Source organism: Pavona decussata, unplaced genomic scaffold, assembly GCF_977016875.1.
Source record: "Pavona decussata unplaced genomic scaffold, jaPavDecu1.1 SCAFFOLD_233, whole genome shotgun sequence".
In the NCBI taxonomy this organism is placed as follows: domain Eukaryota; kingdom Metazoa; phylum Cnidaria; class Anthozoa; order Scleractinia; family Agariciidae; genus Pavona; species Pavona decussata.
In genome coordinates, this window is record NW_028145638.1 from 3,896,138 (window position 1) to 3,917,782 (window position 21,645).

A 21,645-nucleotide genomic window follows, 5' to 3' on the forward strand; every position below is an offset into this window, starting at 1 on the left:
ACCAGTCAAACACGGGCCTCCTTCTATAAAATTCAAAACATCACACAAGTACAAGTGCTGCCACAATACCCTGTGAGTGTCCCAATGTTATCTACCAAATTGTTTCTTTTCTGTAAACAATCCTTTGAAGGATTGGCTCGCCTGTATTTTGAGGTACGGAAACACAAAACTGTGGTTTCTTTGAAATTTTCGCGACAACGGGAATTTCGATTTAGGACACTTTCGGAAACTGAGGAACGAGCTAAAACGAAGTGGAAATCGTTTATTCGTCGTGACGTCATGAGCTACCGAACATCCGCCGATTGTTTCTTACCCAAATTCTTGCCGTACCGAATTCCGGGTGTAAACACGTTTCAACCAATCGGTGCTCTATATTGATGTATTAAAAACAAACATATTCCGACACTTCCGCTGGAAACCGAAACACTTACAAATCTTAAACTCCTTTTTTATATTTATATTACATTAATTATGGAACGCGCCAGACCGCCTGTTTTCTTTGCCATAGATGGCAAACAGGAAGTAATTGAAATGTAAATTCGGTCACCAAGTATGCGCCCTCATTTTAAGTTGTTATCGGGCCTATATCTATTTTTATAGCTTCCCGTGCTCAACTCTAATAGGAAAATGGTTGAATGAAGCTCAGTCAAGCTCAGCAGAATGAAGGACTCGTCCCAGAATTTTATAAACGTCACATTTCTGTCTTGTCTAATTTAGAATTAAAAATGGGTAACTTTCCGTGTTTTATTTCGTTTTCTTTTTCTTTCTTTGTCTTCTTCGCCGTCGTCATCGTCTCCTTCTCCTTCTCCTTCTCCTTCTCCTTCTCCTTCTCCTTCTCCTTCTCCTTCTCCTTCTCCTTCTCCTTCTCCTTCTCCTTCTCCTTCTCCTCCTCCTCCCCCTTCTCTTTGTCCTTCTCCTCCTCCTCATCTTTGTCCTTCAGTTCTTCTTCTTCTTCTTGAACTGACAAAATTCTCAGAGTCCTTCAGAAACGTGAGTCTTCGGCAAATGTACTTCAAAAATTGCCAGACACATGCAGTTCCTCTATTTATAGTTTCTTATTTACTGCCCATAAATATGTTATACTTTGAAGAAACTACTAAACTGATGCATGTCATATCGTGTGGCATTTTAACCCCCAGAACAGACAGCCTCAGTTTTCACACCCCACTAGTAATGTGTATAATTTACAATACAAGATCAACAAGCCATGACGATTTTTATAAGCTAACAATTTTCAAGGCTATAAGTTCAAAGGCGTTCTTTCTCAAGAACTGGGGCACCTATACGGAAACTGTATTTCAACTTATTCATGTGAGCAGAGTAAGGAAAAATTCACTTCAAAATTAAAATTCGTGAATTCCTTATGAATATGTGGTTGAAAATGATTGATTGTACCACGATAATCGACAAAATAGCCCAGTACTAAAACCTCTTACTAAGTAATTTTTTTTACCTCTCTTTCGTTTAATTTTTAACTTTTGACCCTCTTTTTCTCGAACATAGGCGTAAGGCTATAAAATGATGCGCAAATGCTGGAAACATGTTAATTATTTCGCTTGAATGTTCTCCTTGAGTGCAACCCCGTACCCCCCCCCCCCCCCTTTTAGCTTCCATCACACGGGCTACTCAATAACAATTTCTGTTTACAGCTCATCGTAGACTACCATATTATCTACAGCATCACAGTCCTCTTCAGTTGACATGCGCAGTAACTCATCAGCAATCGCCTGGCCTTGGTTTTTCCCAGTCAGGTACGCCCCTTGCATATACCCGTACCAGTCCTCGCTCGTTGCCTCTCCCGCGAAATAAAGCCGACCCAGTCTCTCTCCAAGGTTTTTGAAATCTTGCGAAGTTGTACCCACAACTGGCTCACTGTATGCACCACGTGTGAAGGAATCTTTAGACCATCGATGATAAGATATTGCTATAATGGATAAATAAACAAATCAATCAATTAATAGAACGATTGGCATGATTTGCACGGCTGGCGTCGGCAAATCATGTAATGTAAAGAAAGGCCGAAACGGAAATGTTAGGTGTTTGTATTTTCTCTTGCTTAAAAAAGCAATGACAAGCTGAATCCATTTCTATTACAGGCCACGGGCAAATCAAATGTGTATGCATGCTTTACGGCGCAATTTCCATATCAAGCTCAAGAGAAGAACAAAAGACCTCATAAGAGCAGGGAGGTGCCATTTCAGTTCCTGCTCTTGTTTTGGGCACCCATCTTACAAACTTATCCAGAATATCAGGGATAGCGTCGCTCATGTGCTTTCATACGTTGGTGTAGCAGGGACTTTTGGGGCTATTTAGCTCTGTGGCTAAGCGAGAGGTGCCCTGCTACCTACCGGGATCTTTTACATCAAGTGGACCAGATCTTCTTCACAGGAAGTGAACATAGCGTTTATTGTAGATCTTGACTCATTCTCAGTGAAATCCATTTTACTGAAAAATGTCCCGTAACATTGGGAAAAAGGTTGAAAAACAAGGAAATTCTAGTTTGCGTGGGATGGGGTATTACCGACATATGAAAACTAAAGAGTCGCTCGATTGACCGTATTCCGGAATAAGAATAAGTGGAACAGCTCGGTTAGATTTCCCTTTTAAGTAAATTTGGGAAGACATTCCTGCAAACTTTCGCTGACACATGATAATTTAATAGCGATTTTGTACTCCAATAACTACAAAAACCTCTTATGAGGGATTTCTTGTCATCATTGTGTGTACTCCTATTCCGGAATAGGGTCAATAGAACGCACCCTAAGCTTTAAGCCTTGGCCAAACGGTGCATGATTGTCGATGGTAGTTAATGATATGCAAAACTCGTTCATTCTTTTGACCACCAAGTTTCATGCACTATTAGCAACTATCATTCCCTTTGAGCGCGTTCAAATTCTTCGTGATAGTTGATTATAGTTTTCCCGTTTGACCACGCTGCATGATAGCTGATAATAGTGGATGATAATGAAATCTGTAAATGGTTAGACTTTCTAGTCTTCTCGGATAAGGACGATAAACCGAAGACCCCGTCTCACAACACTTCAATGTTCATAACCCTGTGGGACGTTAAACAACCCAGACACTAATCGCAAAGAGTAGGGCATGGAGTTCCCGGTGTGCTGGTCTGGTCTTTGTGCTGTTTCATGATTTCATGGGTTGGGTGGGTAGGATGAGGTCGCTAATGGACTTTTGTAAACCGCATTTGAATATATATGAATAGAAAATGCGGTATATAAATGCATTACCATGATAGTTTTGAGTATCATCAACTATCGTCGAGTATCATGCGCCGTTTGACCAGGGCTCTACTCTAAGGTTTACTCCTATACAAGTTTTCATTGCGATCGTACCTATCGGGTCAGGAATGCTTTCTCCGTAAAGTCTCCTCAAAGGTGTCATAATCTCAGCCTTTGTTTCGCTGTCTGTTTGTTCTTCAATCCGTCTCCCTTCATCCCCAGTCACAGTAACAAGTAAAATGTTACTGCCATTTGGCAAAATGCCCGGTCGGTCCAAGTTTTGGAACACTGGAAAGTAACCGCGCTGCCTTGAAGCGTACAAAATGTATTCGTGATCATCCCAGAACTTTACTGGAAACTTGAGGAAAATCTTCGTATACACCGACATTGGATTCTTATAAATAGCTTCTTTTTTCCACTCCGGAAGGGGAGGGTTGAAGGCTACCATGTCACTCGCTAACACCCCGGTACTGAAGGTACATAGAGCATAACTCGATACAAAAGCTTCGTTATTTTCCGTGTGAACTTCCACTGAATTGGCAGAGTATGTTATATTGTGAACAGTTCTCTGCATTAGAATATGACGCATCAAAGGCTGGTAAAGATCCTCGAACAAAGACCATACACCTCGTGTATCTGAAACAAAAAAGTCTTTTCCTCGATTGAACAGCTGATAAAGAGAAACCAATTCAGGTTGCTTTGCGTGTTCAAAATCCAGTTTGAAATACTCGAACACTTTTTCAATCGGTTGTCTACTTTCCCATCCCATAAGTTGCAAGCCAACCCGAGCTGGGATGTCTGGCATGTTTCTTCTCTTCCTGGCAGACTGGAAGTCTTCAACCCTTTCTTCAACTTCTTCTCTAAATTTATGAACGACTTCCCAATCTGTAACGTCTTGGCCGTTCTCGTCTCTGTGAGATAACAAAGGAAATTTCAGCAAAGACAAATTGCACTTGTTGCAGAGCTCTGTGGTTAGTTGAAAAAAAAACTTGTGCAACAACAAACGGGTTGCCGCACAACCCACCGTCGAATTCTAATTGGTTCGTCATACGCTTTATTCATTAAGACTGATGAGTGGATTCATTTGCCGCATACGTGTCTTTTTACTCGTACAGTTATTGCAATTTCCATGCGACTCATCTTTTGTTTTAAACAGTTACATTCGGTTATGTTAAAATTACTATTCTATAATGGTTTCATCATTCGCAAAATGTAAGATGCCGAGTACTGAGCGGATCCTGTAAGATGGATTATATTGATCTAATTATAAGTGTTTGTTTGTTTGTTTGCGTTTTACTGTTGTTTAATGAAGTTGAAGGCTAGCTCAAGCTAGGCTTTAACTCAAAACAAATCAAGCAGTAAACAACAAATTGTACCGGCATTGCATTTAAAGGTGTCGTTACAAGGGACAAATTTAACGGAACATAACACCCGAACAACTTTTAACGAAACATTTTTTGCCGCCGGTAACATATTGCAGATTTTGAGTCCCATGTCACTTTACGATAAGTCAATCGCGTGGAAAACAAGTTAAGTGTGAGATGAGAATGGAATGAATCTGTACTTCTTATATTCAGTTTATTTTTTGCCATTCACCCCTCGATGTTGGCTAATTTACTGAGATTTTCGGCCAGTTTTTCTGGAGCTTGGATTAGATTCCACGCTAATAAAATGAACTTTACCACATGAAGTGTTAAATCAAGCCCTTTTTTCTGAATGAAAAATGTTTCAGGGGCACAAACGTGACTGAACTCGAACTTAAAATTCTACAACCAACCTGATTATAAGATCAGAGTAATTACACCAAATCCCGCCCATCCTTGTATCGTCCATCCGTTTTGCAAGAGCAGCTGAATCATCATCATCCAATAAGTGCAGCCAGTTTGCTCCTGTCTCAATGGTAACTCCTTCAAACTGTACTGCGTGAATTCTACCACCAATGTGATTTTTAGCCTCAAGGACATAGAAATCCGTAATGTTGTTATCTAGAAGGGTCTTAGCAGCTGTTATTCCAGATAGGCCTGCACCAAGAATGAGGACTTTGGTTTGGATCCTTCTTTCCTCTAGTGCTGATGATGATAGTGATGACGATGACCAGAGGGTGGCAGTCAAGAATAAAAGGTACTTTGCAAAGAAGCTCAAGTTCACCTGAAACATGATCTGCTGATGCTCTGGAAACAAGACGGCAGTGTTAGTGATCGAAAAAAAATTTATGGATATAGGTGAAGTCGTGCATGAACCTCTGGCGGCCGAAAATTAAGCTCGATTTCTGTACCATGAGACAATTAGCAATATATTGCTACAACCCCAGGGGATGGGATGCTAGTCCACCACAGGGTTCCCTGAAGAGAGACAACGGACGTGAAGTTGTTGGAATTCCGCTACTCACGACGTATGAGATTACTTTTTGTTCCAGAGATAAGTTCCTAGATGTCCTTCAAAAGTCCCTTTCAAACCGAAAACAAATACAGTCAACTCCCTTTATTGCGGACACCCTCGGGACCGCGTGTTAGTGTCCTAGCGAGAGTCCGTAATACAGTCAAACGTCTGTAATTTATTTTTGTGGGGGATTTAGCTGCTGTCCGTATTATCGGGGCGTCCGTAATAGCGAGGTGTTCGCAAGGCGAGAGTTGACTGAAAATCATGTGAAATTGTGACTAGTTCCAGTTCCTACTCGTTTACAACAATCTGTCCAATCAGACCAAAGGACAGGCAGGCCTTACGAAGTCTATAAATGCATTGATTAGCAGTACATGAATAAGTAATTTATAGTCTTCGCATTCATATTTTTATCCTTAGCACTTTCAGGGTCTTTCAGTAATGAAAGAGATTTCCGTGTCCAAATGAATGAATAAAGATGATGATGATAATGATGATGATGATGATGATGATGATGATGATGATGATGATAAATACTTCTAAAGTCCCGTATAATCGGTTTCAACATTTGACCAACATTCGTTCAACAAAGTTGAAGGGATGTTGGGCAAATGAACGGAGTGTGTTCAAACGGTTTCAACACTATTCAACATTTTCGAGAACAAAGGAAATGTTGTATTGATGTTGAATGAAAGTTTAAACCAATTTAAATTTGATTCAACACGCTTTCCGCGAACAAACTTTTAACATTTTTATACTTTCAACAATGTTGAACGACCTTTTCAAACGCCCCCAACATTTGGTTCAAACAAAGTGTTGAACGCATGTTGAAGCAAATGTTGAAGCCGTTTAAAGAGGTTTTAAAAGCAAAAATGCACGGTGGCCTCTCAATCTACACACCCTTCACAAGGCAGGCACTCTGAAACTGCGCCTGGTCATAAATAAAACATTTTCTTGACAAAGACTGTAGGTATAGTTAGTTAACGAGGATACAAATACGTTAATATATTCTTTTCCTAATTAATACATGACGTACAAGTATTATAAAATTACCTGCTAAATGAATGAATAAATTAAATTAATTAATTGTTAAAATACGCATCTTGTAGTAACTGTACAGAAATTTTCTTTCGGTAAGAAATTTTTGCAAAAAGTTGGTACCCCCTTCTAATTTAGGCCCGGTTCAGACGCCGAACTTTTCATGAGCCGAACCTAATACCTCGAATTAAAGTTCGGCGTCTGAATTAGCTGAGAACGGCTGTTTGAATTTGGAACGGCTCAGCCGTTCTTCCCGCCTGACTCAGCCGGGAATTACGGCTTTGGAACGACTTTGATTAAGACGCCGAACCTAATGCATAAATAATTATAACGTATTTCAGATGCTGCCTCTCGTAAAGTAAATTAAGTTCGGCTAATTAAATTCGGCGTCTGAATCAAAAGGCGGGAGTTTCGCGATTTGGGCCGACCTTAATTTGAGTTGAGTTCAGCAAATAAAAAGTTCGGCGTCTGAACTGGACCTAACTAACCCCCATGCCCGAAAGTCGTTTGTGATGTAAGAGGACTCAGTGCTACTTTACGTCGAGCCGGAATACTAATTTTCTCACAAGAAGCATAACAGAAATACCACCCAGAGAGCCAAGATGAAGGACCTGTAGCTATCACGTACTAATTTACAGCTCTAAGTCGTTCTGTCTGGAGACAGCATATAAAATTCTGATAACATAATGAAGATAAAAGACTCACCATTTGTTGTATCGATTCCCTCACAGTCAGAAGGCTCTCCACGACTCAGAAAGCGCCTGCTTTATCATGAAGCTTTTATATACGGATGGCTGCGTAACAAAAAACTTATCAGTTTGTGAGCGAGGACAATTACCACATAAGTCAACTTGCATAAAATTCAGAAAGTTGTTTTACTTCGCTTAGCAATTTGCTTAGCTCGATAAACGATATAGAGATTTGTCTGACAGACGTTGATCGTCTAAGGTTGATTGAGTGGGTTGAACTGGGGGCGCTATTGTTTGGATATTGCTTTCGCGCTGGTATCTCTTTGAAAGGTGTTAAATACGAATTAGTTTGACACCAAAGGAGCCTTAACCTGCTCAGTTTGCGCCTTTATCAGCCAATATTTGTGAGTAAAACTGAAGGTCCACCTACACGGGTTGTCACTGCGTAAAGAAAGAGCAGAACCCCTCTTTTCTCTCAAAGATCCACCGGCCAAGATTTAGAAGAGTGAAAGAAGAAATTCAAACGTCCTGCTCAACCCCTCCTTTAAGACTTGCTCCAGTCGGCCGTTACGTTCGCGAATGGGGCATGGTTCTGCAGAACACTATAAGCTTGTTTCGCAGGATATTACAATTCGTTTGCGCAACACACACGCACGTATTCCGCGAGTTGAACATCTTTTTGTCTTTGCATCGCGTACTACTCATGTACTTACATATACAGTGTGCGTTTAGCATTTCATTAGCTTGCGTGGCAAGCGCGCTAAAGAGGAAGTTTAAGGGAGCGCTCGTATCTCGCTTTCGCGCTCCAGAATCCTGCAACCCTCATACCCCTCCCTGTCACCGAGCCTAGGCATGCAACTACAACATCCCCTTTGCCCCCGGGGGTACTCGCTTATTTGATTAGACTAGACGGGCGCGTGCCACTAGACAGGTTGTATGTTTTTAGTACCCTCCGTCTTTGTCCTAAACAGGGTCTGATCGAGTCTGATCCTGTCCTAAACAGGCTCTGGTTGCATGATTGTCAACAAAAAATATTGTTTTTTAGTATTTAGCTATCCAAGTTGTCCTACACAGAGGAAGTATTTTGGACCTTTTTTGTCCTAACTCAGGGTCAGGGTATTAAACCTCCAGCGGCACCCCATACTCAAACACGAGTCAAGTACCCTGCCCTTTTGCTCCGAAGAAAAAAAAATCCTCTTTTCCCAAGAAAAACCGATTGACTTTGGCCAAGTCTACCTTTTTCCCTTCTTAGAGAGAACAGTGTTGCATAGACTGCTCTTATTATTATTTAGCTGACGTACTCAAGAGCAAAATAAAAAGGGCTGAAAATTTCTATGCCTCATGAATAAGTGACGTCAATACATACACATGTACATATGACGAAAGTATGACTGACATTGGCGTAAACTTTGGAGGGATGAAAACAGTCTGAACAGTGCGCGCGGAGAGAATAAGGCAAGAGATAGGGCTTTATGGCAGAATAAACAAATGACATATGTATTTTAGTTAGGTCAAGCACATTTTTATAAGCTTTTGGTAAGAAAAAAAAAAGTTGAAGTTTTGAAGATTCAGAAGCCACCTGTTCGGGAACTGGCCAGCGGAAGCTCCCTTGAGTAGCTATTTTTGGATACATCGGTTGGAGTTTCTTGCGGAAGAATCACTTGACAACTAACCAGCGCCTTCAGATCAGTTTTCTCTGATTCTACCCACGAAGTGTAGAAAAAAGACTTGATTAACACCTTCGGTTTGGATAGTTTGGAGATCTCCTGTTTCCATGTTAGCCAATTCTTCTTCGTTGCCAAGTTTGCCAAATACTACGACTTTGCCAACAACAGCAACCGAAACAACACCAGGAATTTTGGAAGATGAACGGATATTCTTCCAAACGGCCGCTGCTCGTGGTATTTCTGGGATATTTGTGTGGTTATCGTTGATCATAACATGTCACCAGGTAAGAAATCTAACGTGTCTGCGTTTCGCCACGACGGTAAGCTTATATTTATTTACCAACTGAAATAAACATGTGTGATCTATATTTTAAGCTTAAGCTTCATTTTTTAGGGGTTTTGGGCGTTACTTGTTGGTATACTTGGTTGTGTTATTATCTCTACTTTGTCAAATATTTAATTTTTAACATTTATTCTGTATTTTCTTCGGCGATAATATATAATACATGGTGCTGTACAATCTTTATGTCGTACGTTGCTTATTGGTTTGAGTTCTAGTCAATACATGCACATGACGTCACTTTAACAAAAGTTTTCAATAAGTGAGCGTTGAAACAGAGATCCTTCTTTAGCTACTTTAGGGTTATAATAAAACTTGAATGAGGTAAATAACAGGTAGAGTATAAAAAAGAGGTAGATTTTTAATCTTGAATTATTCTTCATTTTATAAAATCTGCTTTCATTCTGTTATGATATTATGTAGAAGGTGATTAAGGAGCAGATTTGTCATATTAATTTAAGTAGAAATGTTGTGACTTTATGATGACTTTAGAGAAAACTTCGTAAAACTTGGTATTGAATTTGTGCTTTTCAGAGCGCGCACTGGCAGTTAAGTTTGATTGATAGGTTTTTTGCTTCTTATTGCCTTGTTTAAGAGCACGTGCGCACATTGGCTAATTTGTAACTTTTGGTGTATCTATCGCGCGAGCAAAATTAACAGAGTTGGATTTTGGAGTGAGGCTCGGTGGTTGCGTGGATTTATGGAGGGTTTTATTTGTAATTTCGGAAAATTTTAGGGCTGGGACTTTCAGAACTCTACGTTTAGGGAATCGCCTGAACAAGAACAGGATGAAATTTGTCATTTTTTTCAGTATAAAACAGTGTGAGAAACTGTAAGTTACTTCTCTGGAAAAGTAACTGAAGCAAAACCAGAGTGAAAACATAAATTATGTGTTTTGAAGGTGTGACCTGTATCAAAAGCTCCAAAGGAAAGAAAGCTGTCAGTTTGTCAAAGCCCTACGTTAATAAAAATATAAGGGAACTTAAGATTTGACTACGAGTATGAGATTGAGTATGAGTACGGCCTTTCAAATCCAGTTCACCCAGGTTAGATAATCACTTGTCACACCAATCTTGTTTCCAGGGTCTCGAGCCTTACCTGCTAGCCATTAATGGGAATTAGGAGCGAGAGTTCTGGGGTTGTGATATAAAGGTTTAACATTTGAAAATTGTACTCATACTCAAATCTAAGGGTTCCTAATCTTGTGGAAACCTTGTTTTTAAAACCTTTCGCCATTTGCAAATGTATGGATCTAACTTTTGCTGTCTACAAAAAAAATGTTTCTGATAAAATGTTTGCTGCTAGGTGGCATTTCTGTGGCACTAACTGATAAACATTTTGCTAATGAGTGTTTTCTTCTCTGCATGAGTTCTAATTCAGTTAGTTTACTTTTAATTATTAATTTAAACTAGACAAAAGTTTAACTGTCCTTTTCAGGAACTAAATGTTTACAAAATTTACCATATATAATATATTTACTTTTTACTATATAATATTTACTATATTAATATATAACAGTATTTTATACTGGCATGTCTATCCTCAGGCTGTTAAAATGATGGTGTCTTTCTAGTTGAAAACATTGAAAATCATTTTAATGTTTTTGAAACAGAGTTTCATCATTCACTGGGTCCTAAGGCCTTATTCTCTTTGAGGAGAGAAAGAATGGATGATGTTGATGAATACTGTCTTTAATATTCGAAGGAGTCAATAATTATGCCAAATGTCTCACAAACATTTGGATTTCCCACTGTTGTTTCTCCTTTAATTTTAATTCATTTTTTTTTGTATCTAACGTAACATGTGTTTCCCTCCCTCCTCCCCCCACCCACCAAAAAAGAAAGAAAAAAATGATCTGAAACATCTTCATCATTGTGATAGTATTATTGTCAAGTAAACTTTCAATCATTTTGAAAGTTGTACCCAAGAGAAAGCATTTTATTTTACCCTTATTTGTTGAAAGACAAAATGATGTTTACTTTTGTCTTTTGATAATCCTCTGACAATCGTAATAATTTAAATATTTCTAATCAAAGAAAGTTTTTACCCGTCAAAGTTTTTAACTATTCAAACTGTAGCAGTTTCACTGAAGTAGTGTTAATATTATTCTAAAATAACTGAATGTGTTAATTTGTTGTGACAGTTGCCATGGGAACTGAGAGCTTTTTAATTATAAATATTGGTGTATTGCAGACAAATGATATACTTATTCAAATTTAAGTAATATCGTTCAATATTGTTTAATAATATAATGTCAATGAAGTAAATAGTTTTCTTTTGAATTGAAAAGGATAGATTGAGGGTATCTCTGGAAATAAAAAATATTATTATTGATAGAGGACACCAACCATATTTGTAAATTAATAATTGACAATAACATTGTTGTTGTCCTCTTTATTTAGAAAGCAATTTTGTCAAGAATAGTGTTTTTAAAGGATCATAAACAGTGTCCTCATATGAGATGCTGCACATCTTTTTTTAAAATTACATAATAATAATAATAATATTAATAATAATAATAATAATAATAAATAATAATAATAATAATAATAATAATAATAATAATAATAATAATAATAATAGTGCATCGATAAGAATGACAAGTGCTGCCAAATAATAGATGTGGCAATCCCTGAAGAATCCTGAGTAAAAGTGAAACAGGACAAAAAAGTGGAAAAATGTTAAGACCTGGCCTGAGAGATCCAAAGAATGTAGAGCCTGAAGACACAATTTATAGAGTCTGCTTAAATTACATATGCAAATGTACCTGTAAATGTGGCTAAAAAGTCCTCCCTGTTTCAACTTTATATATTATTATATAATTAAGAATTTGTCATTTGTGATTTTAAAATTATATTATTTTGCTTGCAGATTTATCAGCATTTGAAGTATTATACCAACCCTAATGAGCAGAGGTGGATTGTTCGAATCCTGTTCATCGTTCCTATCTATGCTTTTGATTCTTGGCTGAGTTTGCTGTTCTTTGAGCAATCTTATTATGTGTACTTTGACAGCATCAGAGACTGCTATGAAGGTAGACCCAATCTCAACCTACATATTATCCTCACCATACTCCATATATTCCTTATAGAACTAGTTGACAGAATTTGTATCATGATCAAGACATTGTATCTTTGGTGATCAGTCGCTTAATTTTAGATTTGTGCAGTTCCAGAAAAAATCCATACCCACCCCACAGAAGGTCATCGGAAATTCCTAGGGGGAGGGGGGTCTTAAAAGTCAAAATTTTAGAAGTAAAGTATAAAGCTAAACTGGAATTTCCTAGGGGGAGCAGGGGTGCAAAACAAAAGACCTTCCGTTGGGGGAGTATGGATATTTTCTGGAACTGCACATTGATCATGACATGTAGGTTTAATAATAAGCAGTGATGCATTGTAAGAAGAAATTCAATACTGTTCACTATTGAAGTTTAAATGCTTAGTTGAAATGTTGCATTAGCAATAAATGGCATAATTTATAAAAGTAGACTAGTATTGTACACTAAATGTTTTGCAAGGTTGTATTAAAGAGGGAGCTTGCAGCAGCTTAAAAAATAATTACTTAGTAAAATAGATTCTGTAACTTATCTTGGAGTGCTCTTGTCAAGTGTTGTATGGCAGATAAAATCAAAAGGTTTGATTGTTTAGCTTTGGAGAAAGCATTATCAAGCTTTTGCTGCCTTCAAAACATTTTGATGTCGCTGTTAAAAAGGTGCCATTTTCAGAATCTTGAAGTGAAATTCTTTTTTTTTTTTTTTTTTTGTTGCAGCATTTGTCATCTACAACTTTTTAAGTTTGTGTTATGAATATCTGGGTGGTGAAATGTCTATCCTGAGTGAGATAAGAGGAAAGCCTATCAAGTAAGTAACAACTGAAAATTTTTGTCTAAACCATTCAGACATGACAGCGTGCCCCTTTGCAACAGGAAAAGAGAAGCTCAACTTGTCTATTTCTTCCATTTTGTCTTTTTCTTCTTGCTCAAGGCATGTTATAGACCATTGCCTAAGTGGCATACAACTGGGTTTGAGCAAGTCTTTTCCACTCCTCCAGGTTGGATGCCACTTCACAGGTATCCTTCCTACTCTTCTAACCCAAATCCTTACACTGTTCCTTCTCAACCATTCTATGACAGGTTGGTCTGGGTCTTCCCACATTTCTCCTTTCTGGGATCTCTTCTTAGATCCCGTCCACACGTATCCGGATATTTTTGAATCCGCAACTTTTTTTTCCGGATACGGCTATCGTCCACACGCATCCGGTGAATTCGCAAGCAAATCCGGAAATTTTTGAATTTGCTCTCCAGAGTGGAAATTTATGAATCCAATAACATTGTTGCGAATTCAAAAATATCCGGATACGTGTGGACGGGGTCTTAGTTGCATCCTCAACACAATCCACCTTCACCAGCATGTTCACTTGGTTAAAATGTTGGGCACTTTTCAGCTGACGCAAATGAGTAACCATGCTCAGACATATTTCCAATATGGCTATTATTAATGATGATGATAATAATAATAATAATAATAATAATAATAATAATATCCTTTTAGGCTTTATTTACCCTGAGCAGTATTTATTGCACAAGTGCTAGTGGGAGTGTATACAATATGCAAGTCAGCAAGGCATGCAAGGCAGACGTGCGAGGCATGAACAAAACATGCGAGGCATGAACAACCTCCAACATAAATGCTAACCGTTAAGCTGACTGGGGAGCTATTTAAGCTAACCTGAGGGCTATTTAGGCTAACCAGAGTGTTTTTTTAGGCTAACCTGAGTGCCTCTCACGTCTGCCTCGCATGCCTCGCCGGCTTGCAGATTGTGCATCCTTGCTAGTGGGGCTGAGCATTAAATCTCTCAAACGAATTATTCAAATACAACATAACATGGTTAAAAACCCCAACTGGCAGGAGGCAGACCAGCTGGCTATTTACAAGTGCGGCTGAGGAGTTGAACTCAGGGCTACCAAGAAACAACTCCAGCTAGCGGACAGAGCGGGACTTCACAGAACCCGGATTTGAAGTCCGGCGCCCTAACCACTCGACCACGCCGCCCCCAATCCACTCAACCACGTTGCCTCATATTATAGTCTGAGTATCACTCCATATCACCAACCCTAAAGTGTCCAGTGATTTCAGAAAAGACCAGCTGCAAGGCAAATTGGCTTTGCTGGGAACCTGATTTTGCCCAGCTTCTTTTAGAATCCATAAAACATACAAAACAGGAAATTATAATAATTTACTTTTTGGCCACCTGTGTGAAAAACAGTCACCCTGCTGCGGGTGTAAAATCTCAAAGAAACAATTTCTGTCTAAGGTACAAAATAATGTGAGGTATAGTCAATTAATACTTGTTTTGGTGCCTGCATTATGTGGTCATTAATGTTCTTATGCTGTGATATGTTGTTTCAGGGTAAGCTGGTTGTGGTGCACATGTTGTCTCACCAGATGCCAGTACAATATAGCTTTTCTCAGATTTTGTAAACAGGTGAGTTTTGAAAGGTACAGGTAGACATGTACACCTCATTGCATTTTTCATTGTTACTAACCTCTGACTCTAACATCTTGCTAATTCTCTGTCGTCTTGTACTTAATACTGATTTTATATTTGTGGTTTATATGCATCCATCCAGGCGACTCTTCAGTACTGTGTAATCAAACCAATCATGGCAGTCATCACACTCATTCTTCAGCCAATGGGATACTACTCTGATGGAGACTGGAGGTACTCATACAGTCATGTGATTGTTATCAGTGAAATATTTGGTACCATGTTTCATCTTGTCCTATTAGCTTGGGGTTTCTTTTGAAACATCTGTTCAGAGGGCCTTTTCAGATGACCTCAGGATTTCTAATAACAAATCTTAGAGCAAGGGAGGAGGCATGTCCTAGTGGTTAGGGCGCCGGACTTGTGATCTGAAGGTCCCAGGTTCAAGGGACTGCACTGAGGCTGCACTTTGTCAAGCTTTTTCTTGTCGTTTTCAACCATCCTCGGTGATGTGTTTCAGACGGCTATTATCCACACAGAATGATTTGAACTGGTGCTGCACCAAAATGAAAGTCTACATTTTTACCAGCCACGCCCTGGAGCATTTTAAATTTTGGAATAGTTCTATAATATTTTTTTTTTTGAATGAATATTGGAAATTTTCACATTTAGTGTTTAAAGACTCTGCAGAGAAAAACAATTAATTTTGTTTTTGTTTGTTACATTTCAGGGCTGACCGTGGCTATCTTTACATCACAATCGTGTACAACATCACAGTGTCCCTGGCTTTGTATGCGTTGTTTCTGTTTTATCAGGCCACAAGAGATTTGCTCAGTCCTTATTATCCTGTGCTGAAGTTTTTCACCGTCAAGTCTGTTATTTTTCTCTCTTTCTGGCAAGGTAGGAAAATAATATTTTGTGTCTTGATGTACCAACTTGGATTAAAAATCAACAACATATGAGGCAGGCATGCAGCAAGCCATCCAGGGCCCGCTTGTTCGAAAGTCAATTAACGCTAATCCCCGATTAATTAACCGAGGTTTTCAACTTGCTCATTAAAAATGTTTTTAAGTGCTCATTTTAAGCTAAAAGAAACGTGTAAGTAAAATCTACTGAACAAAAATATTTTTGAACAGTCTTCATTGATTATAGCCTCCCACGCAGACGTTCTTAGGGGTTCGTCACGCGTTCCTGCCCCACGTTTAGGCTACATTGATTAGTAATTAAATTTGAATCGAATCTCACATTAACCCAGGATTAGCTTAATCAGGCTTTGAACAACTGGGCCCAGATGACATTTTTGAAACAGGGTAACCCATCCACACAAGATGCTGCTGTTAGCTCCCAGTTGTAGTTAGATATGGAGGATTTCAACCCAGGCTAAAATTTCAGCCCATTAAGGGGCTAAGACTTAGTACTTATTTACTTAGAGAGAGAGCTGGACGGCAAAATATTTGACTCAAGGTCATGGCTCGAGGTATGGCTTGCTTCTGGAGATTTTTTCAATGGCCATCTGACCACCAGGGTGCTTATTTTTGTAGGTTACCCCCTCTCAAAGCCATTTTTTCACCCACCCACCCCACTCCATCGCATAAAAAAATTAAAGGTCCCGTATATAAATAGTATTTTTCTTTACTTCAGGTGTCCTGCTCGCTGTATTTGAGAAGGCAGGTGCCATCCGTACATACCATGACATATCTGCAGGCACAATTGCTGCTGGTTACCAGAATTTTGTGGTGTGCATAGAAATGTTTTTCGCGGCCATAGCATTGAGGTATGCCTTTCCTTACTCCATCTACCGCCACCAGAGAAAACTAGACGAGCGGGGACAGGGAATTGCTTTGAAAAGTATATCAAGAAACCTGAGACAAACGATAAATCCTAAGGACATTGTGGACGATGCAATCCATAACTTTTCCAGATCGTATCAACATTATGCTAACGCGCAAAATTCAAAGACCTTCAATGAAGAGAAGGTTTTTAATGAAGAGAGTGCTATACCAGGGAGTAATGTGACATCGTACAAGAGTACTGTGGTGGATAATTTAGACTGCATCAGGCCTGGGATGCAAGTAACGGTACTTGATGGCCACGGATATAAGTATGACAATGAAAGTACTACGCTTTTGGATTCTGATGAGGAGTTTTAACGCGATCATCAAACTGAGTCACAGGAGTGACAAAACGGCTGTTTGAAATTTGATCGAACTAGAGGCGAGATGGTTTTATTTTAATCGGATCAGGTGCTGTCTGGCCATTCATCTGAAACCTGCCAATGCTGAACCTGCCAGGGGCAAAATCCCCACCTGATATAGCTTTCAGAATTCTAAAGGCTTCCCCACCAACGAAAAAAGACAGCACACAGCTTCCCTAGGAGCGATGAGGATCAGTAGCAGTGTTCCTCTCCAGGACCCCCTTCTCAGGGTACTACTTCCTACTTAACCAATCACATACGTGTAGTCAGCAGAATGGTTATCGTGTGATAAGAATGTCTTAGCCCTCCCCCCCCCCCCCCCCCCCCTCCCTATTCAAGTGAGTTGCACGCCAGTAATGTTATGCGTGACTTCGTGTGACACCAATTTCTAAAAACATTGTAAGAACTCCATGTTAACTAGTTTGGAGAATATGGAGAACAAATACTTCGACGCTGGAGCTGGTTTGTTTACCGAAGTTTCTGTAAATAAAACCTACTATGACCGTGATTCATAATATTAATCGGAAAATGGTTAACGGACAGATTTTTAGTTGACGTTTGCATATTACTTTACTTAAAAGTGTTCACACTTGGCTTGAAACCGTTTTAAATAAGATTAAAGTATGTAGGTAGTTTAAACGCAGTTTTTTTTTTATATACTAATGCCCCTAGTGCTACAACCTCGTTCCCAGGGTCAGAGAGAGGACCCTGGGAACGTCATTAGAATGGAATTTTTTGTCTAGCTGCTCAACTGTCTTACCATGAGGAACAGTTGGGACCTAAATTAAGCAACGAACAACTTCAGTAATATGTTCAAGTTAAAGATTAATGGAAACTTGAAACATGAAGTTGAAAGTCATGGGCGCAGCTTAAAAGCTGTTAATACGAATTCTGGTCCTGGAACTTGAACTAGTTAGTGAGATATCACAATTTGTTAACAACAGACGTCTCTCACTATGCAAATTGGACCGCATGTGGGTGATTCAGGTTGTAAGCCTGTGAAGGGTTGTATATCACCCATTCCCATGTAAACGGCTGCGGGTAAGACAAGTGATTAGTCCCCGTGACTGGGATTTTTAGGGTGGAGAACTCCGCTCGCCGGAGCGTGTTTACAGGCTAAAGGTTCTTGGTGTTTGGCCGTCAAAAAACGTCTTTTTATGTCAGGTTGTAATCTTTGTAGAAACCCTCATTTCCAGTGAGTCTATAAATGGTTTTTAAAATTTGTTTGCAGTTACGCTATATCGTGCACTTGAATATTGTAAATTTTAAGTCATGCATTAATTTATTTATTCGTACCAACAAGCGTGTATATCTTCTTTTCATAGACGTACATTTTTTCAAGAGTGAGTGTTAATATTTTTGCCATAATCCAATGAGTAATAAACATGACAGATTACAAGACAACATACCTTGTATGTGCGAAGAGCTCAATATTTGTGTGGACTTCAATATCTTCTTACACTGCAGCAGATAGAAGATGATCTCCAGATCTGAGAAAGTCCCTACTAAACAATCAAATTCAGTTGTGCATCCTCTTGCCTTCATCTCCACCCTCCCCTCCCCCTCCCCCCTTAACTCGGCTTGTATAAATACAATGGCTTCCCAAGTTTTAATCTTCTCAAACGTTTCCATCCAGCATGGGTCAACATTTTGTATGAACAAAAGCTTGACAATTTTTAGCACTTCTTCCAACGTGTGCAGGCAACAGGAAAGGACTGTCAGCTATTTTTAGTAACACTGAAAAAAGCTGAAAGTCAGGCTCACACCGCCAATAAAAACCTGAAAACAACAGTCCAGTTTTATTCAAAATTACTATACTAGTGGACTCGAACTATTTATAGGCGCCTGTGTACCGGATGGCGCGGATGGAAATGGATTGCAACGTTTTCAAGCCTAAGATAGAAACTGATTGGTATCTCTCTCTTGTTCCAGACAAAACAAAGTACTTAGTTTCAGTTTTCGACAGTTTTGACCGGAAATTTAAAAATCCCCGCGACAAAGCACCTTTTACGGAGGTAATCATAGAAAAACACTTTCTCGTAAGTGGCATGAATTTACGCACATTGCCACGCGCATTCACAAATCAGAATGAAGAATGAAGCAAGAAAGGGGAAAGGCAATTTGTAACTAGAGAATTTTCATTATGAAGTAACTTTGTTGTTCAGCAGGAAATGTAGGATATTTTGTTGCGGCATATTTTCTGTTCAACTCAGGAAGACAGCATTTCAAATTGATAATTTATTACGACAGCGAAAGCCAGAAGATGCCGGAAGTTATATTTTGAGAATTCAGGAAACGCGGAATGTTTTGTTTTCTGGAATTCAAGGAAAGAGGCATGTATTGTTTTGTAGGCCAAAAGGGATGTACGGTGTCCGATTTCAATGAGAGGAAATGAGTGACATTTTACTTCGCAGGTTAGAAAATGGAGTAAAGTTACAACTGCAATCATTATTTGTTGAAACACCTCACTGAGCATGAGACCCAGGGCAAATCACGTCTTACCGTCATAGGAGGTACTCGCCCTCCCTCCTCCTCCAATGTTGCGTTCACAGCGTTTCTTTCACTCCAGCTTGGTGAAATTCAGCATTGAAGGGGAGAGAGGGAAAGAAAGAAGGGAACCTTTTCGACATTTTTTGCTGAGCGTGTAGCTTTTAATATTGACACTGAAAACGCACCTTATGCTCCTGTTAGAACTCAAATTAAAAAAAATCCATAGATTCTGTAAGGTCATGAAGGAGAATTAATAATTTCAAGCATTCCATTGAAAGGGTTATGTAAGTTCAGTTCAGTTCCTGGTTCAGTTCTGTAGGACCAAAACCAAAGTAATTACTCTTGCTGATCACAACCAATCAGAACTCGAAGCGAATACATGTGACCGGCACCAAGCGCGGGAAAACGCGTGCGAGCAAGTCACCAACTGGTTTTGGTTTTCCTTTTCATTGGTTGAGAAAGTGGCGAGGATTTTTATTAACCAATCACAGAGCGTAGAAAAGTAGACCTAAAGCAAACTTTCAACGCAATTTAAAACTGAATCATGCATCCGGTTTTTGTAAACGGACGCGGTTTTGAGTTTGTGCGAGAAAAATGACGGTACCAACTTTAAGACTTCGAGTAATCAAAAAATGAGTCCTTTAAGAAATTTGTCATTCTGTGGCAAATTTTTGTCTCCCATTGTGGACCGTTAGCTTGTGTTCATGTGAATGGCGTAAAACCAAACTAAAGTTTTCACTCGAACCAAACTATAACAGTCCATAAAAACACAATGAAACAACTCTATAAACTCGAAGCAAATACAAAGTTGTTATCGTGTAAGGCCCCATCCACACCAATGCGTTTTCGTTTGAAAACGCATATGCTTTGATACGTTTTCGCCTATCATCCACACTAAAATGCCCGAAAACGCCGACAAAAACCGTGAGACTTTCGAAAGCGGTTTTAAAAGTGGAGACGTTTGAAAACGCTTTGTTTCCAGTGTGGACAGATGAAAACGGTGACTTTTGAAAACGGTGACGTTTTCGCCGTGATGAAAACGGATACTTTTGCAAACACCTGATTAGTGTGAATGGGGCCTAAGATAGCGCGCTGATAACTTTTGGCAAAGTATCAATTGCGACAACACACACAAAAAAACTTGCAACACGTCGCTGCAATAAAATGCTACATTCAAACGGTCCGCGCAATGTTGCGTTAAGAAATAGTCCCTTAAGAGACTCTATGACGTTTTCGTTGACGTCGTGCATTCGTAAGGTCCCTTGTAAAAACAAAAAACACGACGCCAACGCCAACGAACGAGTTGTTTGGCCGAAGACGGCAAAGAAACGTTCTAAAATTTCTAAGGCACGTACAGGGCAGTTTTTTTTCTCATCTAATCCTATTTTTTTTGTTTGACGTTCTCGCTGCGGTGGCAGTGGTAGCTTCTTAAACTCCCTAATGATTGCTTAAATTTCATCGTGAGGTTTTCGGAGTTACCAGAGTGCAAAATGGGTCTTCAATTTATCGTGGGCGCGTAAAAGTTTGCTTTAACTTCGTTGTTTGTTTTAAATTTACGTTAAAACTGCGAGAAATCTAGAGGGTACTTTCTTTAGCCTTTTTTATGGAATACGGTCAAACGAACGTGATCTTAATGTAGGATTCATTTCTTTTTGATGGCGGACATTTGCGGGTTTTTTTTATCACTTAAAACTGAAGCATTTACTTTAGGTGCATTTTTTTGGGAGAATCCGAAAACGGATTTGTGATCTCATATCATTCGGATCATGCCGCATCAAAGGAACCGACGAATCCACTTCGTCGGTTCCTTTGATGCGGCATGATCCGAATGATCTGAGACCACAAATCCGTTTTTGGATTCTCCCCCCCCCCCCCAAAAAAAAAAAAAAAAAAAAACCCGCACCCTTTGTAAGGTCAGCACGTCGTTTTGCTGTAACAATATAATAGGTAGATTTAGAAGGAGGAGGCATATATTTCGCTTCAATTCTTCATCTTCTAAGGGTATCTTACACACACAATACCGATGGCCGGCTCCCAGTTGGCTTGATAGCTCAGTTTTTTTATAGCACTGCACCGGTATCACAGAGGTCATGGGTTCGAATCCTGTAAAACATTCAGGGTTTGGTTTT

The 21,645-nt window shown here is 39.3% G+C and overlaps 3 protein-coding genes across 4 annotated transcripts in view; 2 read left to right on the forward strand and 1 right to left on the reverse strand.

Annotated features, from left to right (window-relative positions):
* Positions 1 to 21,645, forward strand: part of LOC146458468 (uncharacterized) — a 71,343-nt gene that overhangs the window by 39,376 nt on the left and 10,322 nt on the right. The gene's annotated exons all lie outside the window — the stretch shown is intronic.
* LOC146458472 (uncharacterized) lies at positions 7 to 7,919 on the reverse strand. 2 transcript variants are annotated; one of them, XM_085090601.1, is made up of 5 exons: positions 7,773 to 7,919; positions 7,359 to 7,447; positions 5,014 to 5,407; positions 3,351 to 4,147; positions 7 to 1,924 (listed from the first exon to the last, which is right to left on the reverse strand). In XM_085090601.1, the coding sequence occupies exons 3-5, from the start codon at positions 5,391 to 5,393 to the stop codon at positions 1,644 to 1,646; spliced, it is 1,458 nt and encodes a 485-aa protein (XP_084946727.1). In that variant the 5' UTR covers positions 5,394 to 5,407; positions 7,359 to 7,447; positions 7,773 to 7,919; the 3' UTR covers positions 7 to 1,643. The 2 variants fall into 2 exon arrangements, with proteins under 2 accessions (XP_084946727.1, XP_084946728.1); XM_085090602.1 differs by lacking the exon at positions 7,773 to 7,919 and having other exon boundaries at positions 7,359 to 7,745.
* On the forward strand, positions 8,980 to 18,432 carry LOC146458473 (transmembrane protein 184B-like). Its single transcript, XM_085090783.1, has 7 exons — positions 8,980 to 9,293; positions 12,221 to 12,383; positions 13,118 to 13,208; positions 14,757 to 14,832; positions 14,978 to 15,069; positions 15,563 to 15,732; positions 16,474 to 18,432. Exons 1-7 carry the CDS (start codon positions 9,117 to 9,119, stop codon positions 16,980 to 16,982), a joined length of 1,278 nt encoding a protein of 425 aa, XP_084946909.1. The 5' UTR covers positions 8,980 to 9,116; the 3' UTR covers positions 16,983 to 18,432.